This window comes from Drosophila ananassae, chromosome 3R (genome assembly GCF_017639315.1).
Source record: "Drosophila ananassae strain 14024-0371.13 chromosome 3R, ASM1763931v2, whole genome shotgun sequence".
In the NCBI taxonomy this organism is placed as follows: Eukaryota; Metazoa; Arthropoda; class Insecta; order Diptera; family Drosophilidae; genus Drosophila; species Drosophila ananassae.
The window spans coordinates 16,568,769-16,594,884 of record NC_057930.1 but is presented as its reverse complement, the minus strand read 5'-3'; the positions used below and the strand labels follow the sequence as shown (position 1 = coordinate 16,594,884).

At 44.5% G+C, this 26,116-nt stretch overlaps 8 protein-coding genes across 11 annotated transcripts; 3 read left to right on the top strand and 5 right to left on the bottom strand.

The window, feature by feature from the left end:
• Nucleotides 1-18: 18 nt before the first annotated feature.
• LOC6497070 (DNA topoisomerase 3-alpha) lies at nt 19-4,180 on the bottom strand. Its single transcript, XM_001962776.4, has 5 exons — nt 3,940-4,180; nt 3,239-3,872; nt 2,693-3,154; nt 334-2,631; nt 19-275 (listed from the first exon to the last, which is right to left on the bottom strand). Exons 1-5 carry the CDS (start codon nt 4,102-4,104, stop codon nt 115-117), a joined length of 3,720 nt encoding a protein of 1,239 aa, XP_001962812.2. The 5' UTR covers nt 4,105-4,180; the 3' UTR covers nt 19-114.
• Nucleotides 4,181-4,582: 402 nt separating this feature from the next.
• LOC6497069 (zinc finger protein swm) lies at nt 4,583-9,254 on the bottom strand. 2 transcript variants are annotated; one of them, XM_001962777.4, is made up of 6 exons: nt 9,135-9,254; nt 8,563-8,846; nt 8,032-8,491; nt 5,672-7,972; nt 5,487-5,615; nt 4,583-5,425 (listed from the first exon to the last, which is right to left on the bottom strand). In XM_001962777.4, the coding sequence occupies exons 2-6, from the start codon at nt 8,619-8,621 to the stop codon at nt 5,201-5,203; spliced, it is 3,174 nt and encodes a 1,057-aa protein (XP_001962813.1). In that variant the 5' UTR covers nt 8,622-8,846; nt 9,135-9,254; the 3' UTR covers nt 4,583-5,200. The 2 variants fall into 2 exon arrangements, with proteins under 2 accessions (XP_001962813.1, XP_032310880.1); XM_032454989.2 differs by lacking the exon at nt 9,135-9,254 and having other exon boundaries at nt 8,563-9,050.
• A 122-nt stretch (nt 9,255-9,376) lies between these two features.
• On the top strand, nt 9,377-10,831 carry LOC6498435 (cytoplasmic tRNA 2-thiolation protein 2). The gene has a single exon (XM_001962778.4). The coding sequence runs from the start codon at nt 9,578-9,580 to the stop codon at nt 10,787-10,789; it is 1,212 nt and encodes a 403-aa protein (XP_001962814.1). The 5' UTR covers nt 9,377-9,577; the 3' UTR covers nt 10,790-10,831.
• On the bottom strand, nt 10,786-12,107 carry LOC6497068 (nucleoside diphosphate-linked moiety X motif 19). The gene is made up of 2 exons (XM_001962779.4): nt 11,922-12,107; nt 10,786-11,839 (listed from the first exon to the last, which is right to left on the bottom strand). Exons 1-2 carry the CDS (start codon nt 12,012-12,014, stop codon nt 10,847-10,849), a joined length of 1,086 nt encoding a protein of 361 aa, XP_001962815.2. The 5' UTR covers nt 12,015-12,107; the 3' UTR covers nt 10,786-10,846.
• A 116-nt stretch (nt 12,108-12,223) lies between these two features.
• Nucleotides 12,224-13,697, top strand: LOC6498436 (nucleoside diphosphate-linked moiety X motif 19). Of its 2 annotated transcripts, none has more exons than XM_001962780.4 (4): nt 12,224-12,466; nt 12,522-12,736; nt 12,797-13,139; nt 13,258-13,697. In XM_001962780.4, exons 1-4 carry the CDS (start codon nt 12,371-12,373, stop codon nt 13,660-13,662), a joined length of 1,059 nt encoding a protein of 352 aa, XP_001962816.1. In that variant the 5' UTR covers nt 12,224-12,370; the 3' UTR covers nt 13,663-13,697. The 2 variants fall into 2 exon arrangements, with proteins under 2 accessions (XP_001962816.1, XP_014762128.1); XM_014906642.3 differs by having other exon boundaries at nt 12,797-13,200; nt 13,258-13,399.
• A 4,081-nt stretch (nt 13,698-17,778) lies between these two features.
• On the bottom strand, nt 17,779-18,941 carry LOC6497067. The gene is made up of 2 exons (XM_001962781.4): nt 18,059-18,941; nt 17,779-17,997 (listed from the first exon to the last, which is right to left on the bottom strand). The coding sequence occupies exons 1-2, from the start codon at nt 18,931-18,933 to the stop codon at nt 17,883-17,885; spliced, it is 990 nt and encodes a 329-aa protein (XP_001962817.2). The 5' UTR covers nt 18,934-18,941; the 3' UTR covers nt 17,779-17,882.
• A 1,230-nt stretch (nt 18,942-20,171) lies between these two features.
• On the bottom strand, nt 20,172-21,862 carry LOC6497066 (proteoglycan 4). The gene is made up of 2 exons (XM_001962782.4): nt 20,900-21,862; nt 20,172-20,827 (listed from the first exon to the last, which is right to left on the bottom strand). Exons 1-2 carry the CDS (start codon nt 21,834-21,836, stop codon nt 20,286-20,288), a joined length of 1,479 nt encoding a protein of 492 aa, XP_001962818.1. The 5' UTR covers nt 21,837-21,862; the 3' UTR covers nt 20,172-20,285.
• A 409-nt stretch (nt 21,863-22,271) lies between these two features.
• Nucleotides 22,272-24,028, top strand: LOC6498437 (nucleoside diphosphate-linked moiety X motif 19). 2 transcript variants are annotated; one of them, XM_001962783.4, is made up of 6 exons: nt 22,273-22,417; nt 22,477-22,718; nt 22,788-23,048; nt 23,228-23,309; nt 23,371-23,578; nt 23,637-24,028. In XM_001962783.4, exons 1-6 carry the CDS (start codon nt 22,340-22,342, stop codon nt 23,837-23,839), a joined length of 1,074 nt encoding a protein of 357 aa, XP_001962819.2. In that variant the 5' UTR covers nt 22,273-22,339; the 3' UTR covers nt 23,840-24,028. The 2 variants fall into 2 exon arrangements, 1 of the variants encoding a protein (XP_001962819.2); XR_001408650.3 differs by lacking the exon at nt 23,637-24,028 and having other exon boundaries at nt 22,272-22,417; nt 23,220-23,309; nt 23,371-23,513.
• The last annotated feature ends 2,088 nt before the right edge of the window (nt 24,029-26,116 follow it).

Sequence of the window (26,116 nt, the reverse complement as noted above, 5' to 3'; positions counted from 1 at the left end):
TGCTAAAAAGTCATTTAATTATTTTTTCCAATTTTTAATTAATCTTTTTGTTTTTTACACTTTATTTACATAAATACAAGTATCTGTATCTCTACATAGTAATGCAGATACTATCTACATATCAAAATCATTCTTACGGGGACACTTGCTGCGTGTATGTCCTTCTTGGCGACAAAGCCCACACTTTCGGGATTTGGATCCTTCGGATTTGTTTGTAGCTTTGGAAGGAACATTTCGATTGCCACTTCCCCATGAGTAACCACTGCTAGCTCCACCTTTAGGAATAAATAATTTAGCTAAACTTTTCAAGAAAATTAAGGATTCAAATATTACCTTGATTTGGATTTTCGTCGTCCCACTTAAAGAAACCACAAGATGATTCCCGTGTGGGGCAACCGAAGAAAGGCCGGCCCTGGTTGGGTCCATCTTTGCGAACAATCAGCCTACTGGCCAGTTGTCCGCAATTACACTTGACTTCCTCTCCATCATGGGATGGAGTATTTGTAGTTGTGGTTTTTGTTTTAGTTATTGTGACTGTGCTGCTCGAATTGGAACGCATTGAGCCTTGGTTACGATACTGGGAAGAGCTGTTTTGTGAGTGGCTAGACAGTGTGGTCACACGGTTGGTTCCCCAAGAAGACGATGAGGTAGACGAGGAAGAATTGTTGCTGTTGTGCTTAGGAGCAGCAGGCTGCTCATCAGCCCACTGAAAGAACTTGCACTCGTCGGGCTTGGGACATTTATAAAATTGCCTGCCTTTATTGGGCCCATCGCGACGAACGGTAAGTTGAATAGCTGCCTGTTGACATCCAGTGCACAGCACCGATGGTGATTCTGACATCGGAGCTGACGAGGAAGGAACATCCCAATCTGTACTGTCCCATTTCGCTCGCTTGGGGGCTGGTTTTGGTGGAGGTGTAGAAGCCACATTGGAGGATGCCCGTGCTCGACTTCCCCACACCATGGGACGCTCGTTGGCATCATCCTGCTCTTTCACCCAGGCAGAAAGACTCATATCCAGTTGGTCTTCATCTCTGTTCCCTCCATTTACTAAAGCCTCAAACTCAGCATCATCGTCTGCAGCAAAGGCAGCGGCTATATCATCATCCAGTTCAACCACGTTTGAGGATTGCGATTGCACTCGATCCGCGTCCAGTGTGTCGGCAGCAATCAACATGGCCTCTTCAAAACCATCATTACTATCGAAGAATCCGTCCAACTCGTTTGCAGGTGAGCTTGATGCAGCACTGAAGTAGTTTCGAATAGTCTTTGCTGATTTACTGTTCGTGTTTTTATTTTCGGAGCTTTTAGATGCCTTTTTTGGTTTTGGTTCGCTTGGTGGTTTCTTGGGTTTGGTTTCTCCAGTTCCAGGTTTTTTTCCTTTCCGTGTAGGATTCACATCGTTACTTCCTTCAGAACCCCAGGTTAAACCACCTCCAGAGCCAAGATTTCGGCTTCCTCCACCTCCGCCAGGTCTTCCGTCCGATCCACTCCCTCCTCCACCACCCCCAGGTCCCCTTCCACTTCCTCCTCCTCCACCACCACCAGGTCCCGGTCCCCAGCTATCACCACCGCCTCTTGCCTCATCTACAATACCGCCCACACGCTTTACAGATTCCAAATTGATGTTAAATGTCGACCGAAAGAGATTGTCGCAGGGCAGGCATGTCTTGTACCAGCCATGGGGCGTGTTGAAGACTCCGCGATAATAGGGCGTGCTAAAGCGGAATTTTAGCAAGCGGTGACTGTCCCCACATCTGGAGCAGGATTCATTCGTCACCGTCACATCTTTGCACTCTGAGGGTAGCCAAACAGCGTTTTTGCAATCTGGAAAGTTTGTGCAGCCAATGTACCAGCCTTGCTGGTTCTTTTTGGCCTTTAGAGCAAGCGGAGCCACGTTGCACTTGGGGCACTGAAACAGCGTCTGCATCGCAGGCTGGTTCTGTTCACTGCCCTGGGCTCCTTCTTGACCTGAAGTATTTTCTGCTGGCATCTCATTAATACGTGCAGCAATTTTGGCATCCATTGCGGTAATCTTGTCGGTGATTTGCTGATATGATTGCTTATATTTGGTAATTTGATCGGCGAGCACTGCCTTTGGGTCCTTTTGCCCTTGGCAAATGAGTTTGAGGTCCAGCTCGAATTCCGCTCTTAGCTGAGGCTTGGCTAGAGCCAATTCCATGGCACCATAGCCTTCGTAAAGACCCATGCCGATCACACCTGGTACTAAGGCACCCTTGTCTACCATTCCGATGTAACCACGCTCCTTAATAGTGTTGATATGCTCTGCATGTGTCGCATCCGTTCCGATTCCATGCTTCTCCATCAGAGCGATAAGGTCGGCTTCCGTCAGCAGAGGCGGAGCAGTTGTGGCGCCTTCATGAAGTGACACCTCCGTCGGTTCAAAGCGCTGATTTCGCTCGTAGTGATGAATTTGCTTGGCGCTCCACTTGTCGTACACATAAACGTCCAGGTAGTTTCGTTCATGGATCACTAGCCCGTTGGCCGTAAACTTCTCCCCGGCAATGTCAATGTTTACTAGAGTTTCAGAACCAACAGCGTCTTTACTGACACAGGCAAGAAAGTGTCGGACAACCAGTTCGTAAACACGAGCCTCGTTTCCCTGAAGATCTATCAAAATAAAAACAGATTACAGTAATTATTTCAGATATATTTTTTTTCGGATACGTACTATCTGCAGCCTTGGTGGGATGAATGGGAGGATGCGCCTGATCGGATTTGTTCCCATTTCGGGGATTCGGACCCCACTCCACCACTCGCTGGGCAAAGGGTCCCCATGCAGCGTTACCCGTTTGCATTTCAACAAGCGGCAGAAGCTCAAACTCCTTGGAAAACTGATTCGTCTCTGTACGGGGATAGCTAATAAAACCCTTGCTATACAACTTCTCGGCTATTGTCATAGTTTCCTTTGCAGAAAGTTTCAGTTTTCGTGAGCCCAGTTTCTCCATTTCCACTGTGTCCATAGGTGTGGGTCGCCATTTGTGCTTTGGCTTCACGGTTACACTCTCCACAAGTGCACGCGGAGCGGGCACCTCTAGACAGAGCAGCAAGTAGTTTTCACAGGCCTCCTTGTCAAAGAGCCTGTTTCTCGCCCAATTAAACTCGACGGTTAGGTCGTCGATTGTATGAATCACTTAAAAGGAAAACTTGTTAACACATATTTTATTTAAAATAAAATATTTCAATGTATACATTCTGCGATAAAGAGTTTGAATACCTTTAACTTTCCAGAATGGTTCCGAAACGAAGGCCTCAACCTCCTTGTACCGCTCTGCCACGAATCCTAGAGTGGGGATCTGGCAACTTCCATAAGAGATGAGCTTGTCGGCAATCTTCGCAGGAAACAGACGTTGAAATCGCATGGTCTGGAACCGAGTGATGGCGGCACCCGTGCGAAGATCGAGCTCTGAGCGTACGTCCACCGCATCGCTCTGGCGCTTGTCTGGCTGACCAAGCTGTTGCAGTGCTCTGCGAACTGCTACCGTCGTAATTTCCGAGAAATTAGCTCGGTATACTGTAATATTGGGTTTGATGGCACGACAGACGTCAATGATCTCGTACCCGATGTTCTCGCCTTCTCGATCGCAATCCGTCCAGATAATTAGACCCTGACAACCGCGTACCTCGCGTTCCAGTGTGCGCTTTATTGGCTCGTAGTCCTTACCGACAGACTTCCGCACAGGAGCATCAAAAAGAGAGCCGGGATCGACATTGCGCCAATTACGAAAGGAAACCAAGAACTCTAGTTGCATCAGATGGCCGGAAACGGATGTCATCACCATCTTAGAGTTGCTGCCGCGCACAACCGCCTCAAAGTCATACACCTTGTTGTACACAGAGTAACCCTCACGCTGATTGAAAATAAAAAGGAGTGTTTAAGAAGCTTGTCCAACAGTGCTTAGATGTACATTGGCTTACCCGCCGTGCTGTTCCATTCGACAGGAGTCCGGAAATCGTTTTAGCGGCGTCGTTTTTCTCGGCTACATTGAGGAACTTCATTTCTATGTTTTTTCCAGTATTAGCGCAGTAGCAACGTTGTAAGGCGATTTGGGCATGGCGTAAACATTTTAAAATTGCCGTCATTCATGAGTTTCTCCGAAATAAACAAACATTTAATCGCGCCTCGGTCAAAGTAGAGGAGGCACAGATTAGTTTTATCGATGTTATCGATAAGACCATCGATAAGAAGCACGGAACCATAAGAGAAGGTGAACTTGTAGTTATGACGTCATTTTTGGAACCCCAATTGGTTTTTGAATAAATCACAATATATCATTCCAATCCAGTGATATATCTTTTCAATATGCTCCTTCTTCTTGGGAGAAGTCATACTACAACTTTTCATTCAAATAAATTTTAGTTTTAAATTTGGGGAAGCTGGAGATTTAATTTAAAAAGTTTTTTAATATACTTTTAAGAGTTGAGATTTTTAAATTTAAAATTTCAGTCCGAAGGTACAGTTTTTAGTAACTGCTGTGGAATTGTGGCCTCATCAAATTTTCCCCCTTTTGGTTATATCCATATCCATCCATACTTTAAATCCAATTCAAACAACATTTTATTATCCTGAAATACGAAACTATTTACTTTATTATATCTCTCTATATAACTTGCTGTTTTGCTTTTTCGTTTCTACGATGTTTTTCTCTTTTTTTGTTATTATTTTTGACTTTTCATTGCGCTTGTTTTTGGGGACTTTTTGTTTTGCAATTTTTTTGTTTGTTTTTTAGTGTTTTTATAGCTTTAACTCAACATAAAATCTTAACAATTATATATAGGTATATATATTTGTATTTAAGAAAAGGATAGAGTGAAAAATGTGTAAATACAAAGAATTACGACTCTTAACCAATGTTTCGTCTCTAGCAGAGATATGGATTTGGTTGAATTTCGCGTTTAAAGTTGTAGTTTTATGTGTTGTTATTTCGGACTTAGGCTTAGCTATAAACTCATTCGTATTTTTATGCATTTCATAACTTATGTTCAGTAAAATATTAGTAATATTTAGAGCGTTTAATTATGGCGGAAGTGTGCCGAGTGCATTGCAGTTCTCCTTCATAGCACGGCCGCACACACCGCAGTTAGATATAGAATAACAACAAATACATGTTAAGGGTTTCCTAACACTTCTGAGCCACATGGAGCTTGCTTGGACGCTTTAGTAGCGCAGGGCAGTGCATCAACGACGCCAGGAACGGTCCTCGGACTCCTCATCCTCCTCTTCATCCTCCAAACGCAGCTCCGGTAAGGTGTCGCTGCCCAAAAGGCTTTCACTCTCGCTGACGGACTGAATAAACTCTTTGGGGTTCCCAAGGCCGGTTGTGCCGGGAGCTGGCGATTGAGTTTTGTCGACAGGCGCCACCATGGGGGCTGGCGTTGGTGTCACCACCGGAGCCCACGAAATCTACAGAGACGTAGCATAAAAATAGTTGCGATTCCTCCACTTACTGAAGTTCACCACTAACCTGAAGACGCTTGTCTTTGTACATTTTGCCTCGGAGCACGGCCTGCTCGGCATTAAGGCGGGTAGCATACGAGAGTATTAGCTGCGGAATCTCACGGTCGACATCATGCTTGGAAATCTCACCAAAGTTCTGTGGATAACAAAATAATGTATATTTATTTCGGTTACTTAATAGTAGAGGCATACCTTGAAGTGTCCCAGGACAAAGTCCGCCTCCTCGGCCGCAAATCCGGTGACTACTATGGCCTTTGGTCGCCGGTCCACACGCGTTGGTCCTTCGGGAAGGTTTGGTCGTTTCCGTCCAACGCCACCCGCGGCTCCAGGTGCGGATGCAAAGTGCGGTGCCTTGGGGTTCATTCCGGCCTGGCCGCCGCCAACACCTAGGTTTCGTTGCAGTTCCTCCAGTCGCTTCTGTATGGCTGTCGTATCGTTTCCTTCCTGTTGCTGCGCGATCAGCTCCAGCTCCATATCCAGCAGTTCCTTCTTCTGTTGCTCCTTAGTCTTCTTAATAGGCGGTAGTTGCTGCTGCTGCTGTTGGATCTGGGCTTGGAGTTGGTCCTGGTCCGCATGGACGTCCTTCCGCATTTTGTCGATGGTCTGCTGCAGTACTTTGATAGTTTCCAATGTGGGAGCCCTCTGGGGGTCTTGGGGATCCATTCGTTCCACCAACTCCAGAGCTGTTTTCATCTGCTTGAGGTAGCTCTGAAGCAGTTCCTGTTTGCGCTTCCGCAGTCCGTTGGCAAGCTGGTGTACCGCCTTCTGCTGCTCCTCCTGCTTCTTACGCAACGTGGCAGGATTCAGAGGACGGCCCGCAGCTCCTGTCGCTCCACCCGCTGCTCCTGCATTTGGCGCTGCCGCATTAAGTTTGAGGCGCATGGAGGCTGGGGCCGCTGTGCTGGCCTGTTCCGCCAAAGGCGTTGCATTGTTCGCCGCTCCTGCTTCGGTCAGGGGATTTGCATTGCTAATCTTGGCACTGTCAGCGTTGGGAGTCGGCATTGCAGGCACGTTATGCAAATGGTACTGGCTTGTGTTCTTCCTTCCGCCTCCGCCACCTCCGCCCACTCCACCGCCCATAGGATTCAGTTGGCCCACCTCAACTCCGCTGCTATCGTTGTGCCAGAAGACTTTAATGAACCGGTTGTTCAAAACTGCCTCGGTGCTTCTATAGGCGACATTCGCCTCCGCGTGCGTGGAAAACGTAACAATAGCTGCCTCCGGATCGCCCTCGTAAGACACCTGGATGTTCACTATCTTGCCGAACTTGGCGAAGTGGTTGTTCAAATGAGCAATAGTGTTGAGTCCGCGGGGCACCTTGCGCAACTCCAAGGAACTGTTGTGTTGCTGCATATTGGGGTTGACTCTCGGCCCCAGTCGGCTGTTGATAGGCACCTTTCGCTTGGAGGGAACGTCTGCAATAGCCACTGTGTCTTCCAGTTCGAACCGCCGCTTCCCGATCTCAGCCACGCCACCAGAGGGTGCCCCATCCACCACAGGTATGGGTATAAGCTGGCGTTGAAGCGGAGTTGTCACGGCCGTTGGATTGAAGGGGAATGGCATCATGGAAGGCGGTGGCGGTGGAGCGCCCGAGTTACGGGCATAGTCAGCGGGGTTGGGCACACCCAGCGGATTGGGTCCCGATCCACTCATCAACGCATTAGGACGCACACTACCACTGAAGGGATTAATGTTGGCCGGACCCGCCTGTGCAGGCGGTGGCACTGGTCCTTGGCCAGCTCCTGGCGGAGGTCCTCCGCCACGGGCCCAAATTTCTGGTGCATCCGGATTGTACTCGCGCATGGACATCATCAGTGCCGAGTTGTTGATTCCCTCGAAGACGACAGGGTTAATTCCGTGGTCCCAAGGGCACGTCTCGCCTCTCACGCAATAGCCCTTCTCATCAAAGTCGCGACATCTCTGTCGGGGATGGGCGGCAGGATGCTCGACGGGTGTAGGTGGTGCCACTAGAGCTGGTGCTTGGATACCTTGCCCAGCTGTAACTCGATCAGGGGAGTTTTGGTTGCGTCTCATGTTGCGCTCTGGAGACATGGATCTGCTATGCGACCTCCGGCCTTTGTTGTTGCCAAAGCGTGGACGGTCATCCGCATTCCCACCGATGCGCCGGCGGTCAAAGTTGCGACGCCCATGATGACGGTTGTCTGTCTGCGAACCTGGCGGGGATTTGTTGCGAAACTGACGCTGGGTTTTCTCACGTTCGTTGACCCGGCGATCGCGGGACCGGGATCGTCGGAAGGATCTTTCGTTAGATCTCGACCGTGATCGGGATCGCGAACGCAAGGAGGCACGGCGCCGTCGACTGTCACGCGGTTGGTTTTCCTTGTCGGCATAGCCAGTCGCCATACTGCCACCGCCCGCTGCACCTCCATTTCCACTTACCCCGCTGCTCCTGCCTGGTGGGCTAGCGCTGCGTACGTGGTGGTGATGGTAGTGGGAGGCGGACTGTGAGTTGTGTGATTCTTTGGTTTTGTGCTGCAAAGAGTAGGACAAGAGTTATTAAAATTTTAAAAAAAGGAGTGAAAAGTGCTTACATCAAAGGCGGACTTGGCGTCAGTCGCGGGATTCGAGGCAATGCTGGCTTCCTGGCTGGTAAACGATAAGGCCTCTGCCTCGATGGCATCGTGGCTTACCTTCTCCTGTTGCGCCTGATTGCTATCGGGGGTTATCACATTCTCTTTTGGTAGTGGCGGAGGGGAGTCGGCAGCAAGCACGGCCTCGATTTCGTCCTGGGCCCCGTCGATAGCCAGGGCCAGTTCCTGGTCGAGATCCAGCTCAGAGGCAGCTCCAGTTACCGTCGGAACGGGAGCGGGCAGCGTCAGGTACTCCTCGCTGGCAATGGCATCGAAAAGGCGCTCCACAAAGCGCGTCGTCTCCTCCGATAAAAAGACATCCAATTGTTCGATCATAATCCGCTTAAGATCCTTATCCGATTTGTCTTTCTTTAATAGCGCGATAACATAGCGCGCCAAGGCCGAAGAGTCCGCATCGCAGCTGTTAATAGAAGTAGTTATATATTAGTTTAAGAATTGATTACTGCTAGTAGGAACTCTATTTGAACTTACAGAGGTTCCAGGACCACGCTCAACCAGTCCTTGAGCTTGTCCGAATTCTCCAGAATCATCCTGAGGCGGGATGGTACTATTGGTTGTGTTTTAGTTGATTGTTGGCTGCGTTGGTCTAGGCAGATTTGGTCTGGGTGGGGGTTAACCGAGCTCGGGGGCACTCACATGCACACACGCCCGAAAATGTATTTTTAAGATGACCTCTGTCGCACAGGCGACACTTCTACACTGCTTTCTATTCTTCTCTGACTTCTTGAAGACGAGTTGGGTTCCGCTTGGGTTTGCTGAAATTAAATGACACCAATTACTTCACTTTTCGCCGCTTTTCGCTGCCCTTTAATTAAATGTCACAGTGTAGCTGCTTCTTCTTCTTCCCCAGCTATCGTCAATAAGAAAGTTTCTCGATTTTGCTACCCGATACTTTTTGCTTGCGTACGAGACGAGCACACATATAGGCAGTCGCACGCACACCACTACAGTTCACATATGTCCCAGCAGCACCCAGTTTTTTGCGCCCAAATTAAGGTTGCTTAGTACTGAGTTTCCCTGACACAATCACTTTACGGACATACCTTAGGCCTTAAATTAAACTTATGATTAATTCTTGTACAACAAAATATAGTTTTAAACTGCTATTTTTGTGTTTTTCACTGAACTTTTTCTGTTGCAAGGTTGCTTCTGAAGAGAGTCAGTAATCGTTATCGGTAGCGCTGCCGATAACAGCGACGCAGGGTTGCCAGCTGTTCAGTAAAGTAAAGCTAAGAACGGGAAGATTAAAGGTTTATTTATACTATTTAATTGCTTATTTTAGATATCAGTTGAAGATTGTTTTAAAATATTATTAAGAGTTTGTGCAGATATAAAAAAAGAATTATGATCTTCCAGCAAATGTTTACTTTGATATCCAATTAGGTTAGCAAATGGCTTGAAAACTGCTTCGTTATCACCTCAAGCCATGTTATATTTCCTCCCTGGTTTGTTTCATTAATCTGTGAAATACGCGTAAATAATTGCCATGTGCAGCATTGGAGAGGACGATTTCGGGGATGAGGGTGGTACCCATGCAATGGTTGCGGGATCAGTGCCTTCGGGTATCGACTTAAGCCCTGGGGAGTGCAGCAAGTGTGACATCTCCTCTGACGAGCTCTTCCAACTCAATTTCCGAACTCCAGAATGTCGGGACTGTTTCCTAGCGTATGTAAGGCACAAATTCCGAGCCGCCCTGGGTGCCGCAAAGGTTCTGCCCAGAGACGCCGAGGTTCTCCTTGTTGTCGACGGCTCAGCCGAGTCCCTAGTCCTTTTAGACATGCTATACTACGCTCAGACGCAAAACACATTCAAAAGGCTGCATTGCAGTGCACGTATGGTGTATCTAGAGGATCAACCGGTACAGGGCAGAGATCCTGCGGATTTGGAATCACTCGAGGCGCTGTCCAAACGATATGAGGCATTCGAGTTCTACGTGATTACACTGGGGTTGCCGGTTGGCTCCCTAAAACTGCTTAAAGACTACTCCCCCGTGGCCCAGGAATCTAATGAGCTCATCCAGAAACTCAGTCAACTGCGCAGTTTGACAAGTCGCCAGGATTACCTCCAACAGCAGCGCAAAAACTTGATTGCCTCCGTGGCCCAGAAGCTACATTGCAGTCATGTCTTCAACTCCAGCATAAGCGTGGATCTGGCCACTCAGCTACTGACTTCGATCGCCTTGGGCCGTGGCGGAAGTGCCGCACTGGATGTAGCTCTTTTGGACGACAGACTGGCGGCCGGTATTAAGCTGCTGAGACCACTTAAGGATTTGACCGAGCAGGAGGTGCAGTTTTATGTGCATGCCCAGCGACTGCAGCCACTGCTCATGGCAAGCTCCCGATACGGTCAAGAGCTGGGGGACGCGGCCAGTCTGCAAAACCTCACATCCGCCTTTGTGGCCAACCTGCAGAAGAACTTTTCGTCAACGGTATCCACAGTGTTCCGAACAGGAGGAAAAATTTCTGAGAGCACGCATCCAGAGCAGGCTAAATGTAACCACTGCCAGTCAGCACTGGATGTGGAGCTTTCCGATACACTGCTCGCCATTGAGTATTCCCGATCTGTGTCGGAGGCTGGTGTGCGTCTGAACGAAGCTATTGAAGACCCAGAAATAATTTCCAAGCGAAGAATGAAATTAAATGATGAACTGTGTCACGCTTGCAGTAGTATAGAAGCTGATTTTAAAAACGGAAGTTAATCATAGGCAACAGAAATATATTTTTACCCAAACTTTACAATATCTCCGACTTTTGCACTACAACTTTGCCAGCTTGGTGTTCACATGCGACTGCAACTGGAGGTGACCATCATTGGGTGGGACATTGGAAGCCAGCACAACCTTGTGGAAGTTATACACGATGTAGCGGTTATATTGCTTGGTTTTTAAATTGATTTCTTCAATAGATTCAGGCAGAATTATTGATTGCGTGCAGCTTCCGGGCTCACTTGGATAGCGTTCGTCCCCAGGAAGCACCCCGAACATGCAGTCACTGCAACGGTAGTAGACGGGCTGCACCAATGTGCTACCATGAATGATTCTTTCCTGAACGAAGTCCAGAAGCTCTTGCCTTCTACGAAGGTTCATTAGACGGGCAGTATCGTAGAGAAGAGTAAATGGAAGCCAAATAGTTCCGTCCTGGGAACGACACCAAGCTTTCGACGGGCTCATCCAGTGGGCTGAGTCTACCTCCTCTGGCTCTAATAGCAGGCTTACTTTCTCTGACTGCTCTTCCAAAACAGTCACATAGTAGACAGTGTCGTATTTACGGGAGGCAGTGGCTGCTGTTCTCCACACAGACCATTCCTGCAGAGTCCACAGATTGGGAATGACATTGAACTGCCGACAAAGCTCTAGAAACTCACTGGGGTTGTTGTGCACTTTGTTTTGCCACTCGGAACGATCGCTTGGCTCTAGGAGCAAAGTCCTCGGTTGTCCATCTTTGTAATCCCATTTGTTGAAAGTCTCTTGGCTGGTGCAGATTAAGAGGCCAACCTCCTCAAAAGTTTCTCGGAGAGCAGTGAGCCTTAGTGCTACATCTCTGGAAAAATGCTCTCCACCAGTTAAAAACTTCGGCCTAGGAGTTTGTTGAGCTTGGGTAAGGGACGTGAGGTGTTCATCGGAGACACCAAATGACCGGAAATAGTTTAGCCAATCTGAAGATTCATCCTCCGGATCCAGCACCCCACCTGGGAATACACAGTGATTTAAAGCATATGAAGTGCGCTCCGAGCGTTTAATCAGCAGTAACTTAAAAGAGAAGATATCGAAGGCACATAGATAGGTACATAGGTCTATAAGGTTTTAGAACAAATTTCAATATTTTACATACACTGTAGTCATATTCAGCCGAGGGGTCCTCCCTGGCAGCCAGTATTAGGCTGGCAGAGGGTCTATACATTCCATTTTTTTTATGAGCAACCATCGTCTATAGTCCAGTCCACAAATATTCCATGATCGATGTCCACAACCTTCGTACTTGCTTCTCAAATCAAAAATAAACTATTCCCAAAGTGTTGTTAGATGGTTTCGAGTAGCTGATACCCTGTAGCTTATAACTACTTGATTATAAATAAGAAAAGGTAGATCACAAATAATTATTTTTATTTATTATTTATTAATATAGTGAGGTCGCATGAACAACGGAAAATAAAATAAATGGCTTCCATTAATAAATTTAATAGGCGATGAAGTAACCCACTGCGTTAGTTACCCAATGGGTACTAAGTAGATCAGCTGTCTGGCCATCAAAAACTATCGATATCAGCTGTAGTAACGATCATGTCCAAGCAGGTGTTGGCTAAAATCCGCCCGTCCTCGAGCCTTATCCTGCTGGCCAAGGACCAGGCGCCGAAACAAAAATCCTTTGATTACAATGTAAGTATAAACATCTATCTGTTGATGCAAAGTAGTTAATGAATTCATTCTCTAGGCTCTGCTACTGACCCGTACTCAGAAGTCCAGCTTTATGCCGGAATCATCAGTCTTTCCAGGAGGAGTTTGTGATGTTACTGACAATTCACCAGCCTGGCTGGAACATTTTCATCGTGGCAAAATTGACGCTGCCAAGTTACGTGATTTGGGCCACGTGAAAGGTCCACGGCCAGAAATTTTCCAGGCAGAGGAGACTGATAAGAAAATAGATCCGTAAGATGAGACTATATTTTTTGTTGCCAAACATATTTACATCTATGCATCTCATTAAAGGAATCTGTCCCTTCGGTTGACCGCTATACGGGAAACATTCGAGGAACTTGGTATTCTATTGTGCCGGGACAGAAAGTCATTAACTTCTACCAGCGGATACGGAAAATTTTACGATCAATTCGATCGCGCCCACTGGCAGCATGTAGTCCACAACGATGCCAGCCAGTTTCTGGAGTTGTGCAAGCAGCTTGATGTTGTTCCGGATGTGTGGTCCCTCCACGAGTGGTCCGCCTGGCGAACGCCCTCAACCTTTAAAAAACGTTTTGAAACCGCCTTTTTCTTGACTGCTCTGGAAGAGCAGCCAACGGTCCACATCGAACCCTATGAAGTGAAAGATTGTGCGGTGAGAAAACCATAATATAAGAAAAACGACAAAATAATTGATCTCGGCAATGCACGAATGCGTAAATATGCTTGTTTCTGTTTGTTAATTCATAAATTCAATGTTTTTCATATTCTAGTGGCGGTCCCCGTTGGATTACCTTAAAGCATGCCTAAGGAGGGAGCTGTGGTTGCCGCCTCCGCAGTTTTATGAGCTCAGCCGTTTTCTTAACTTTAGCTCTCTGGAAGGTCTGCGAAAGTTTGCTGAGGAGCGATCTGCCAAAGGCACCGATCTGATCCATCCAGTTATGTACAAATGCACCGACGGCACTGTGCATCTCTTGCCTGGGGACGAATTGTATCCCGCTGATCCGGACGCTACCCCCGACAAAATCGACATTAATTTGTCAGTCGAGGATTTCCGATTGCTGGCCAAGGGAAAATTGCACCGTTCAGAGCACTGGAACCAATATCAGTCGAATTTGCTGATCAATTTTGACCGAGGCGATGGTCAGGTTCACCCTTTAGACCCAAGTAAACTGTAAACTGTAGCTTTGCATAAATGTTATTACGAATGATATTTATTTTGGTTTATTAAATTTTAAAGAAAGAAAAACATGTATAGGTGGTCTCGAAGGTGGCCCCGGTGGTCCCTATTTTCCAACCTTGAAATTCGTGGAAGACGAAGAAGTTATAGAGGGACATGGTTTGGTTGGGGAAACTGCCTTCTTACCCTTTACCCCTATAAACCTTAATCTATTTTCTTTAAAATCAAATATCGAAAAACATATTTAATATCTACCTGCGAGGCTCCGACTGGCTGATCTTGACATATGAAGTGGATCTCCGGCCGCCTGGATCCGGGCAAGCAATGCGGTATGGTGTTGGGTGGTGCTGGGCTGCATTAATGTAGAATGATGGAGAATCGATCTTCAAATCGATTAAGGTATTCCGCTCAAGAATCGGCTGGAAATTGGCCAAGATATAGCCATCGTAAGGGGCCATAGTGTCCTTTCATGAATTTCGAAGGGGACCCCCCACAAAATTTTACAAAAAATCTTAAAAATATTTTGTTTCTAGATTTTAATGTAGAATGATGGAGAATCGATCTACAAATCTATTAAAATATTCCGATCAAGAATCGGCTGGAAATTGGCCAAGATATAGCCATCGTAAGGGGCCATAGTGTCCTTTCATGAATTTCGAAGGGGACCCCCACAATATTTTACAAAAAATCTTAAAAATATTTTGTTTCTAGATTTTAAAGTAGAATGATGGAGAATCGATCTACATATCGATTAAGGTATTCCGATCAAGAATCGGCTGGAAATTGGCCAAGATATAGCCATCGTAAGGGGCCATAGTGTCCTTTCATGAATTTCGAAGGGGACCCCCCACAATATTTTACAAAAAATCTTAAAAATATTTTGTTTCTAGATTTTAATGTAGAATGGTGGAGAATCGATCTACAAATCGATTAAGGTATTCCGCTCAAGAATCGGCTGGAAATTGGCCAAGATATAGCCATCGTAAGGGGCTTTCATGAATTTCGAAGGGGACCCCCCACAAAATTTTACAAAAAATCTTAAAAATATTTTGTTTCTAGATTTTAATGTAGAATGATGGAGAATCGATCTACAAATCGATTAAGGTATTCCGCTCAAAAATCGGCTGGAAATTGTCCAAGATATAGGCATCGTAAGGGGCCATGGTGTCCTTTCATGAATTTCGAAGGGGCCCCCCCACAAAATTTTACAAAAAATCTTTAAAATATTTTGTTTCTATATTTTAATGTAGAATGGTGGAGAATCGGTCTACAAATCGATTAAGGTATTCCGCTCAAGAATCGGCTGGAAATTGGCCAAGATATAGCCATCGTAAGGGGCCATAGTGTCCTTTCATGAATTTCGAAGGGGACCCCCACAATATTTTACAAAAAATCTTAAAAATATTTTGTTTCTAGATTTTAAAGTAGAATAATGGAGAATCGATCTACATATCGATTAAGGTATTCCGATCAAGAATCGGCTGGAAATTGGCCAAGATATAGCCATCGTAAGGGGCCATAGTGTCCTTTCATGAATTTCGAAGGGGACCCCCCACAAAATTTTACAAAAAATCTTAAAAATATTTTGTTTCTAGATTTTAATGTAGAATGATGGAGAATCGATCTAGAAATCTATTAAAATATTCCGATCAAGAATCGGCTGGAAATTGGCCAAGATATAGCCATCGTAAAGGGCCATAGTGTCCTTTCATGAATTTCGAAGGGGACCCCCCACAATATTTTACAAAAAATCTTAAAAATATTTTGTTTCTAGATTTTAATGTAGAATGATGCAGAATCGATCTACAAATCGATTAAGGTGTTCCGCTCAAGAATCGGCTGGAAATTGGCCAAGATATAGCCATCGTAAGGGGCCATGGTGTCCTTTCATGAATTTCGAAGGGGACAACCCACAATATTTTACAAAAAATCTTAAAAATATTTTGTTTCTAGATTTTAATGTAGAATGATGCAGAATCGATCTACAAATCGATTAAGGTGTTCCGCTCAAGAATCGGCTGGAAATTGGCCAAGATATAGCCATCGTAAGGGGCCATAGTGTCCTTTCATGAATTTCGAAGGGGACCCCCCACAATATTTTACAAAAAATCTTAAAAATATTTTGTTTCTAGATTTTAATGTAGAATGACGCAGAATCGATCTACAAATCGATTAAGGTGTTCCGCTCAAGAATCGGCTGGAAATTGGCCAAGATATAGCCATCGTAAGGGGCCATGGTGTCCTTTCATGAATTTCGAAGGGGACAACCCACAAAATTTTACAAAAAATCTTAAAAATATTTTGTTTCTAGATTTTAATGTAGAATGGTGGAGAATCGATCTACAAATCGATTAAGGTATTCCGCTCAAGAATCGGCTGGAAATTGTCCAAGATATAGCCATCGTAAAGGGCCATGGTGTCCTTTCATGAATTTTGAAGGGGACCCCCTACAAAATTTTACAAAAAATCTTAAAAATATTTTGTTTCTAGATTTTAATGTAGAATAATGGAGAATCAATCTACAAATCGATTAAGGTATTCCGCTCAAGAATCGGCTGGAAATTGGCCAAGATATAGCCATCGTAAGGGGCTTTCATGAATTTCGAAGGGGACCCCCCACAAAATTTTACAAAAAATCTTAAAAATATTTTGTTTCTAGATTTTAATGTAGAATGATGGAGAATCGATCTACAAATCGATTAAGGTATTCCGCTCAAGAATCGGCTGGAAATTGTCCAAGATATAGCCATCGTAAAGGGCCATGGTGTCCTTTCATGAATTTTGAAGGGGACCCCCTACAAAATTTTACAAAAAATCTTAAAAATATTTTGTTTCTAGATTTTAATGTAGAATAATGGAGAATCAATCTACAAATCGATTAAGGTATTCCGCTCAAGAATCGGCTGGAAATTGGCCAAGATATAGCCATCGTAAGGGGCTTTCATGAATTTCGAAGGGGACCCCCCACAAAATTTTACAAAAAATCTTAAAAATATTTTGTTTCTAGATTTTAATGTAGAATGATGGAGAATCGATCTACAAATCGATTAAGGTATTCCGCTCAAGAATCGGCTGGAAATTGTCCAAGATATAGGCATCGTAAGGGGCCATGGTGTCCTTTCATGAATTTTGAAGGGGCCCCCCCACAAAATTTTACAAAAAATCTTTAAAATATTTTGTTTCTATATTTTAATGTAGAATGGTGGAGAATCGGTCTACAAATCGATTAAGGTATTCCGCTCAAGAATCGGCTGGAAATTGGCCAAGATATAGCCATCGTAAGGGGCCATGGTGTCCTTTCATGAATTTCGAAGGGGCCCCCCCACAAAATTTTACAAAAAATCTTTAAAATATTTTGTTTCTAGATTTAAATGTAGAATGATGGAGAATCGATCTACAAATCGATTAAGGTATTCCGCTCAAGAATCGGCTGGAAATTGGCCAAGATATAGCCATCGTAAGGGGCCATGGTGTCCTTTCATGAATTTCGAAGGGGCCATCGTAAGGGGCCATGGTGTCCTTTCATGAATTTCGAAGGGGCCATCGTAAGGGGCCATCGTAAGGGGCCATGGAGTCCTTTCATGAATTTCGAAGGGGCCCCCCCACAAAATTTTACAAAAAATCTTTAAAATATTTTGTTTCTAGATTTAAATGTAGAATGATGGAGAATCGATCTACAAATCGATTAAGGTATTCCGCTCAAGAATCGGCTGGAAATTGGCCAAGATATAGCCATCGTAAGGGGCCATGGTGTCCTTTCATGAATTTCGAAGGGGCCATCGTAAGGGGCCATGGTGTCCTTTCATGAATTTCGAAGGGGCCATCGTAAGGGGCCATCGTAAGGGGCCATGGAGTCCTTTCATGAATTTCGAAGGGGCCCCCCCACAAAATTTTACAAAAAATCTTTAAAATATTTTGTTTCTAGATTTAAATGTAGAATGATGGAGAATCGATCTACAAATCGATTAAGGTATTCCGCTCAAGAATCGGCTGGAAATTGGCCAAGATATAGCCATCGTATGGCGCCGTATTGGGCTCCAATGGCTTTTTCAGAATGCAAGAATTTTATGAGATATAAGGATTTTATTAAACATTTTGAGCAAGACAAAAGTAGTTTCACAAAAATATAAAAGAAACTATATTTATTAGTTTGTATTCGTTGCAATTGGAAAGATCTTGGTGGTAAACTTGGATCAGTGGTAAATTTTTCTATTTCTTTTAATAACCATTTGATTTCTCAGGACCTTTTCCGTACCAAAGCTTATACAGATAGGTCGCTTCTTCTTCAGATGGATAGGTGGTCTCAAATTTCGGTTTGTGTTCCTGGTGGGGTCTAATGAAAAGCAATAAATTTAAATTACCTTTAAAGTACATTTTAAATTAAATGTACTTACTTATATTCCGAGACGTGTTCTGGATGTGTCCATACTTCGTGAGATTTATCACCTTTTTGCTCATAAGGCCGCCACTTTGAGCATCCTCCCAGGGACTTTTCAATATTTTTCTGGTTATCTAAGAGGATTCCGATTTTCTGATCGATCTGGGAAGAGGATACCTGGATTCCAATGACGGACCCCTTGATGGTGTTTAGGCTTTCCGTTTGAGAACTGTTCAGCTTGGTAAGGCCGCATTCCAGTTGCTGCAGTTTATAGTTGGCTTGTCGTGCCAGACCATTAAGCTCCTGTACATGGCCAACCTGGCCGTTGATTTCCTGTTGTTGTTGCTGGAGGATCAAGGTCTTGTGGTCCAGGTCAGTTAGTCCACCAACGATGGCGTCCCGCAGCAGTTGTTCAATCTCACTCAGGTGTGTGTTAATCGACGCCGCCACTTGATCCAGATCCTTTTCGTATTTATTTTGGTTGGCCTCCACATCGCTCAGAACGTTTCGGATTTCACCGTCCACCGTGGTGAGGTTCTGAATGGCCTGGTCGTTTTGGGCTTGCGCAGCCTCAATGAAAGCCGTCAAATTACCGACACCCGCGGCGGTGATGTTGATGCTGTCCAGAATGCCAGTCTCCAACTTCACCAGAGTAGTTTCGAGTCCTTCAATGCGTTCGATCTCATCTCGCTGATGTCGGAATTTCTCCTCTATGCCCTTTGTTTGGAAGCTTAGATCGAGAACCAGTCGGAGAAGTTCTCCTACTTGTTCGAGTAACTCATTTTCTTTTGATACCACCTCCTGTGCTGAGGTAACGCAGAGGAGGATACAGATGGTGGCCAAGATCAGTTGGTTTCTCATGGTGTTTTTCGCTTGGATGCTACTTCTCATGTGTCTTCTAGTAGTGCTAAGCTTCAGCTTATGTAGTGCAAGTGATGGTGTAAAACGTGTCTTCGAACGAGTTAAGTTCTATCAAACTACAAAGTACCACGTGGGTGCAGCTGCAAACTTTGCTCCAATCTTCATCTGAGTTGACCCACCAAGGGCATTCTGCAAATCAATATAATCTTCAGATTCAAGCAACGGAAAAAAATGTTGGACTATGTAGGAAAGATAAAACTAAAGCCACAAACTAGTAGTTTTTCATTTAACAACATTTTCGAGAGTGTAAAATAATTAAGAGATTGGCACGTTTTGACATTTCTGCTTTGTTTTCAAATGGGTCTTTTTTGATAACCAAGTTGACCGGCTTTTTTGTGGGTAGCAGGTAAAAAGATTACACAGAAAACGTGGTATATCATCACTTTTATGCGTTTCATTCAGAAAATAGGTCTACGGTGAGAAGATATCACGAGAATCAGAAAGTACTTGTGTATACATGTGTTTTTATTTCCAACTGCAAAGGAAATTCATTTTAAGAACGAATTTTAGATATTCTTTCTGAAAAATAAAACATCGTATGATCTGAGACTGATCGAAATGCACGACCTATGAAATATTAAGAAAGTGCTTGAATCAGGATCATTTCCTGAGTCAATATATGCATTATATTTTTCCATCTATATGCCTGTTTAGTCTTTTGGTTTTAAAGCTTTCGAAACTCGGTCCCTAACTTGGAACACATAGTTCTTTCCTTTGTAGCTTTCTTTTAAGTTGTATAATTCGAAAACTTAACTTTTAACTATCATATAACTTAACAATCTGAAATTTAAAAACTTTGATGTTTTAAATTACATTTTAACAGTTATCAGTTACGTAAAGGAATTGATCTATTCTACTGAATTCATAAGGATCGGCCGACTAAACTTAATAGCTTCTATAAAAGTGAACGATCGAAAATATTCTAACCTTTAGTATTCTTCAGGGCAGAAGCTTTAGACATTCTTAAAAATGCAAGGTCCTACTACCTATAAAGGTAGTATATAAAATTGGTCTGATACTAAAATATCCTTTCAGAAACGGCCGTTTTAACAGATTTTTTCAATACACATATAATATTCATATATGTTGCCATTTAAATGCGAGGGTATAGAAGCTTCGAGTTTCCTTTCTGCGGTATGGTGTTTACTTGTTCTTAATTGTTATTGGTAATCTTAAATTCATAATATTAAAATTTAATAGTAATGGTTTATATAATTATTTATTCAAATTTTATTATGTGTTTACAATTTACTATATGGGTGCTGAAAAAAATATTTCTAAAGGTTGTATCGTTCGGGAGATCATTTTCATAAAATTTGAGTTTAGTATCCTTTGGGCAAAGACTCGTCGGCGTACCAGATTCTGTAAGACTCTCCAGGTTGGACAGGTGAAGCTCTATAGGTTTTTCCATGATGAGATTGCGGGTTAATAGGTTCCTGAGGTTTATGCGGTTGGTCTGGGTGCCTTTCCTGTTTATGGGGCTCTGGCCGTGTCTCCTGCTTGTATGATTGGGGTTCGTATGGTTTCAGGTTGTGGGGCTCTTGCGGCTCAGGCTTATAAGATTGCTGGGGAATCAGTATTGGTCCGTAAGATGGCGCAAGCGATTGCTGTTCCTTTGGGCAAGGCTTTCGTTGGGGCTCTGAGGTGGAGGCGTAAACTGGGGCTGGGTTCCAGATCTCATGGTGAGGGTTGGAAGTTGGCTGATGGTGGGAAACAGGAACTGGTCGGTGGGCAAGGGCTGGGGCAGCATCATATTGTTGTGCAGCTTCCCAAGGCAGTGGTTCCCGCCGGGATACTGGATAGTGCTTCTTCGGTTCCGGTGACTGGGCGTAGGCTCTTACTTGATGGTAGGATGGCTGCTCTCCTAATAATATAAAGATCATATATAAATCGTTATTTTATCCTTTAAATTTCAGTTTGAGTTCAAATAACTTACCCTGCTTTTGCGGCTCCTTAATATTCCACACCTGTACGAGATCCACTGGTTCGGGCTTCTGTGGTGTATATTGGGGCTCAGGCGGAGAATATGAGGGTTCAAAACCATAGCTTGGAGCGTATGTTTCTTCATGATGGCCATGGTGCGGGTAGTGGGAAGGTCGGCTGCACTGCTCCAGGTCCAGTTCAATACGCTTCTGGGAGATGATCAATTCACGTAAAGCTCCCTCCACCTTCCAAGTGTTCAACGGCTGCAGGTGGTTAACGGCTGTGGTCAGTCCATCCAAGCGCACCTCTTGGGTGTGATTCAGCTGCTTTAATTGCTGCTCCAAGACGTCTAACTTTCGGTTGGTGCTCTCGCTAACTTGTCTGATTCCGGCCAGGTCCTTCAGCTCAACTTCAACATTAATCTGTGAGGTTTCCAAGTTGTCAAGGGAGCACTTCAGGCCATTCAAATGGGGCAGGACAGTCCGGGTAATGAGCTTGGCGAGGCCATTGATGTCCTGGTCGATTTTGCGTGAACTGTCGAGGACGTGCTGCTGGTAGGCTTCCATTTTGATCGTCAGCTGGTTGATCAACAGGGCGGTGCCCTCCTGCAGTCGAGCCAGGAGCAGTAACTCGGCTTCCGTACGGCTGGCGTACTCCTCGCCTTCCTTAGAAATGTTAAGAAGGGCTGCAACTGTCTCCTGGGACTTGATATCCAAGGCGGTAGAAAGCTGTCCTACAAGTGTGTTGATGAGATCCAGAACCTTCAAGGACTCCTGCTGTTCCGTCAGAGCAACCTGGGTCCTTATGGAAACATCATTAATGTTTATAAGGAGGGCCTTTGCTTCCTTGGCGTCCTTGGCAGTTTCCTCCAAGGCCTCAAGAATCGGATCCTCTGCCTGGACCCCAGCCAAGCAGGCGATGGCAAAGAGAAACGCTACAAAAATCTTCATTTCTGTGGGTAGCTCTCAAGTGGGTTTGCAATTGCAAGTGTCGAAGTTGGGCTAGGGCATACGCTTAAATATGTTTCTAAACACGTGTGTCAGCCTCTAATCTTTACGCTGTTCATTGTTTTTTGTTTTACTTTAGTTTTCGCAATTCTTTATGCTCTAATCTAGCTATAACCGAAAGTTATGATTCCGCACGAAATTCAAATATTGCATATTCATAGCAGAAGAATGGGTATTCTGAATGTTCTAGTGAGCAGATACGGATCGAACACTTTGTTTCCATATACGTCCATTTCTCTTTTAAGAACCTTTTAAATTCAAAAGGTTTTCGCGCCTTTTCACGCTTTCCAACCCTAAAAGGGGATCTCCTATAGGATCCACCGCAACACTCTGGCAACCTCGCATGGTAATTTTTATCGCCGTTATGAATCGAATTACTATCATCAGCTGTTTGGGGAGCAAAACAAAACAGAAAAGTTTATGTTTTTATTTATTGATCTCTAGTCATGAAGGCGGGTATTAGGCGAACCTCGGCCAGCGTAATTCTTGTGGCCCCAAATGAAGGAACAAGCAAAGACTATAAAGCACGTAACTTTTTAACGAAAATATAGAATTTTAAGTGCTTATTGGCCAAATCTTTCAGTTGCTGATGCTGAAACGCAGTGACACCACGGCAGTAGTGCTCAATCAAACCGTATTCCCCGGTGGCCTCTTGGATGAGGCCGATGAGAGCGTGGCCTGGCTGCAGTACTTTGAGGAGTTCGGTGTCCCCCAAAAGGAACTGCGTCGACTGGTACTCATTAGCAATGATCGACCTGCTATTCTGGCTCCACAGGGCACCGGTTGTTACGATCGTTTCTTTAAAAACACAATAATTTGGTCGAGGTAGGTCCAAAGGTTACGGGTACTCCACCAAGATTGCCAAACTGATCTTTGCCCTGTTTGGTTTTCAAGAGAGATTACGTTGCGCCTGAATGCTATACGGGAATGCTTTGAAGAGGTGGGTGTCTTGCTGTGCCGAAGTCATGAGGATCTTAAGGACTTTGGTCCGGTGGCCTCCCTTCAGAATGTGCCCAATCTAAAAAGCTGGCAACAACGAGTGCACAACAAACCCAGTGAGTTTCTGACCCTGTGTCGGGAGCTAAAGGTTGTGCCCGATCTGTGGGGTCTGCATGAGTGGTCTGCTTGGACCAGTCCTGGATTTATGCGAAAAGGGTAAGAATCAGAGTCAGGGCCGGATTAAGTATAGGGATCCTGGGCCTCTGAAAAATTGGAGCCCTGGAGCCCTAAAAAATAGACATCACCAATAGATATACAAATTTTAAACTATTAATCCGGTCCTGATGAAACTAAAAGTGAGCTAAACGTCCAAAACTAAAGATGCAGTCCCATAGCTATGAAACCGTCTTCTTCATGGCTTTTGTGAATTCGCAACCTAACTTACTGGCGGAGCCCTCTGAAGTTAAAGAGACACTGGTAAGACTATTCGATTTTTTAAATACAATTTTAAAGAATCTTTTGCTTTGAAATGAAATAGTGGTCAACCCCGATTGAGTTTCTACGAATGACTAAACTTGGAGAAATTTGGCTTCTTCCTCCTCAAATTTATGAGTTATCCCGACTAATGGGAGTAAAAACATATACTAGTCTTTTGGATTTTGCTGTAAAACGCAGTGCGCTAGGCACAACTATGTTTGTCCCAGTGACTTACGAATGCGAGGGACGGATGGTGTTTGTGCTGCCAGGTTAGTTTCATATTAAAAATACCTCTAACTCTCATGAAAAGTATAATTTATTCCTTAGGTGACGACTTTTATGTGCCAGAACCGCATTTAGTTCGAGAGATTATCAGTTTTCCTGGAACTTTGGAGGAGTTTAAGAGCCGTTCGAAACAAATACATCGCTATACTAGTGAAGGATCCGTTTTTAATGTGGAACTTAATTTTACTCCACCGAACAATCACTTGAAACCGCTAAAATTCCTTCAGGAGAGGCAAAAGTTGTAATCACATTCCCGGGCTGACTGGATGACCATTAAGGGCAGTGGTGACCCCAGCTGCTAAGCTCTGATAAGATGCTTAACGTGACCCCTGAAATAGAGCCATCACAAATTGTTGTTTTGAAATTATTTTAAGCGGCTTTACCCGGCCAGCAAATGATCAAAAAGATGTCTCCAAAAATGGCGTTAATTATAATTTTATAGCGAAATTTTAATTAAAAACGTACAATTTAAGGTTAGCGGATCTTGTAACTTATCTTACGGTCAAGTGGCCGCTTTAGTATTCCAACCCTCTTGGAGAAAAGTGACACATCAAAAGCGCAACTCCATGCATATTCATTCGCTCCCCTCAAACCGCAAATTGGAATGCGTTTGAAGAGGAGGTAGCTAGTCCAGACAGTACATAATTTCATCCCATTAGGAATGCATTTAAATCACTTTATGTGTAGATCTTTCCAACCACATTTGGGCTGTTTAATGCCACCTGCCGTGTTGAATTGTGCGCATTACAGCTTCTTCCTTTGAATACCCCTGGCCAGGCTCAAGCCCACAACTGCCACCCCCGGCGAGCCGTTTAAAAATCAAAATCTCAACGAGCTTCGTGTCCCCACTTTTGTTTGCTCCGTGCTTGCTCAACTGTTTATTATGCATTGTGAAGTACCCAGCCAGGACTATCTTTTGAACGGGGACTGAAGAACTTCGAGATGGGGTGGAACTCCGTTGCAGGGGTAGCGGCCAAGGCTGTGTAACAATTACTTCGTTTAATTTAACCTTTTGTGGATGGTTTCCGGCGTTTATTGTTTTGTTGCTGTTCATTTAATATCGATTAATTATGCTATTATGCGACCCCAATGAAGTTAACCATCATGGAGAGAGGCACAATAGGTGGGCGGGTGTGGCAAGGACTATGATTTATTTTTAAAAAGTTTAAAATATGTGTAAATTTAGAAAAAGTTATATTTTATTGGGCAATATATGTAGTTATATATATTATTTATAGTAATAATACTTTTAATAATTTCCCTCCTCTAAAAACTTTCCAATTAGATGTTCCTCTGGGGGCGGCAGAGGTTGACAAAGCCGCCCATAAATTACAAATTAAATTTAAATGAATAATGTGACAAAGTGCCCGGTGAGTTATGAGCGGCAAAGCCGCTTAGCATCTACATCTACTAAGACGTTACAGGTCTCTCGGGTAAATTAAAATTCTAAGCCCTGGCGAACTGGCTTCTGGCTGGAAGGACATCTTGATTTATGCGGGAGAGAGGACCCCTTGAGGCGAGGAGGCTAAGAACGATGAAGACATTCCATGTAATTGAATTTAGAGCTCATTTTCATTGCGGCGACATAATGCTGATTTACGTGGACGCCGATAACTTGGGGGGAATGGGGTTTATTAATTGCCCTGCCAGGTGGAAATGCATATCACGTACTTTTCGCCCAATTAGGGCGATTATTCGAGGATGTCCATGGTATCTGGTGGTGACATGAATGCCAAAGCGGAGTGGACCATCGGTTGGATCGATTCACAAGTAATTGACAACTTCTCACCCGGACTTCCCACGGGTGTAACAAAATACACGCACACACTTGTCCCGCCAGGAGAGATTTATTTTTATTGTGTGCATTGTTTGCACTAGACTCCACCATCTCCTTGCCACACCACCCCCTGGGAGCTGGAAGCTGGGAGCAGGGAGCAGGTCGTCTAAATGAGTATTACCGCAATAAATCGCCGCAATTCATTTAAGGGCGGACCGGCTGGCCTGCTGGCCGGATTGGCAACCCTTGGAGCACCAGTAAAATCTGCTAACTGTTGATGAGAGCAGGCCCTTCCACCCTTCCACATCGTTCACCCGCAGGGCACCACCCACTATTCGTCAGACCGTGAACCTGTTACGGCATGTCAGATTGTCACTGGGGAAATTGCTCCGGCACTCCAGCACTCCGGCTCTCTAGCCCTCCGTCTCCGGCTGGTCGAACAAATTGCATCAATTGACTTGCGTGTTCAACATAATGGCAATTGCGGCTGCCTCCCGGAGTGGGTGTGGGAGTTGCTGCGGCACGGGGGTGTGGCGACGACAGTTCGACTAATGCGCTACATGATTTTCTAATGATGTCTTTATTTGGTGGTTCCTTTATCCTCCCACAGGTATCTTGTCCGAGTGAATGCAGGTATTTAGGCTTTTAGTTTTATTGATAATGGATTTTATATTTTGTGGATTATATATTGCTTCTAAACATTCAACAAAAAAATGTGTAATTTTATCAAGAAGTTAATAAAAAG

Coding starts and splice junctions, on each gene's coding strand:
- LOC6497070 (XM_001962776.4), bottom strand. CDS start 4,104: ATGACGGCAATTTTAAAATGTTTACGCCATGCCCAAATCGCCTTACAA. Junction 3,873..3,939: donor CGAATGGAACAGCACGGCGG/GTAAGCCAATGT, acceptor ATTTTCAATCAG/CGTGAGGGTTACTCTGTGTA. Junction 2,632..2,692: donor TCCCACCAAGGCTGCAGATA/GTACGTATCCGA, acceptor TTATTTTGATAG/ATCTTCAGGGAAACGAGGCT.
- LOC6497069 (XM_001962777.4), bottom strand. CDS start 8,621: ATGATTCTGGAGAATTCGGACAAGCTCAAGGACTGGTTGAGCGTGGTC. Junction 5,616..5,671: donor TTGTCCTGGGACACTTCAAG/GTATGCCTCTAC, acceptor TGTTATCCACAG/AACTTTGGTGAGATTTCCAA. Junction 5,426..5,486: donor ACAAAGACAAGCGTCTTCAG/GTTAGTGGTGAA, acceptor ACGTCTCTGTAG/ATTTCGTGGGCTCCGGTGGT.
- LOC6498435 (XM_001962778.4), top strand. CDS start 9,578: ATGTGCAGCATTGGAGAGGACGATTTCGGGGATGAGGGTGGTACCCAT.
- LOC6497068 (XM_001962779.4), bottom strand. CDS start 12,014: ATGGTTGCTCATAAAAAAAATGGAATGTATAGACCCTCTGCCAGCCTA. Junction 11,840..11,921: donor CGGCTGAATATGACTACAGT/GTATGTAAAATA, acceptor TTCTCTTTTAAG/TTACTGCTGATTAAACGCTC.
- LOC6498436 (XM_001962780.4), top strand. CDS start 12,371: ATGTCCAAGCAGGTGTTGGCTAAAATCCGCCCGTCCTCGAGCCTTATC. Junction 12,467..12,521: donor AAAAATCCTTTGATTACAAT/GTAAGTATAAAC, acceptor TTCATTCTCTAG/GCTCTGCTACTGACCCGTAC. Junction 13,140..13,257: donor ATGAAGTGAAAGATTGTGCG/GTGAGAAAACCA, acceptor TTCATATTCTAG/TGGCGGTCCCCGTTGGATTA.
- LOC6497067 (XM_001962781.4), bottom strand. CDS start 18,933: ATGAGAAGTAGCATCCAAGCGAAAAACACCATGAGAAACCAACTGATC. Junction 17,998..18,058: donor GAACACGTCTCGGAATATAA/GTAAGTACATTT, acceptor GCTTTTCATTAG/ACCCCACCAGGAACACAAAC.
- LOC6497066 (XM_001962782.4), bottom strand. CDS start 21,836: ATGAAGATTTTTGTAGCGTTTCTCTTTGCCATCGCCTGCTTGGCTGGG. Junction 20,828..20,899: donor TAAGGAGCCGCAAAAGCAGG/GTAAGTTATTTG, acceptor TTATATTATTAG/GAGAGCAGCCATCCTACCAT.
- LOC6498437 (XM_001962783.4), top strand. CDS start 22,340: ATGAAGGCGGGTATTAGGCGAACCTCGGCCAGCGTAATTCTTGTGGCC. Junction 22,719..22,787: donor AACACAATAATTTGGTCGAG/GTAGGTCCAAAG, acceptor TTGGTTTTCAAG/AGAGATTACGTTGCGCCTGA. Junction 23,310..23,370: donor CTGAAGTTAAAGAGACACTG/GTAAGACTATTC, acceptor GAAATGAAATAG/TGGTCAACCCCGATTGAGTT.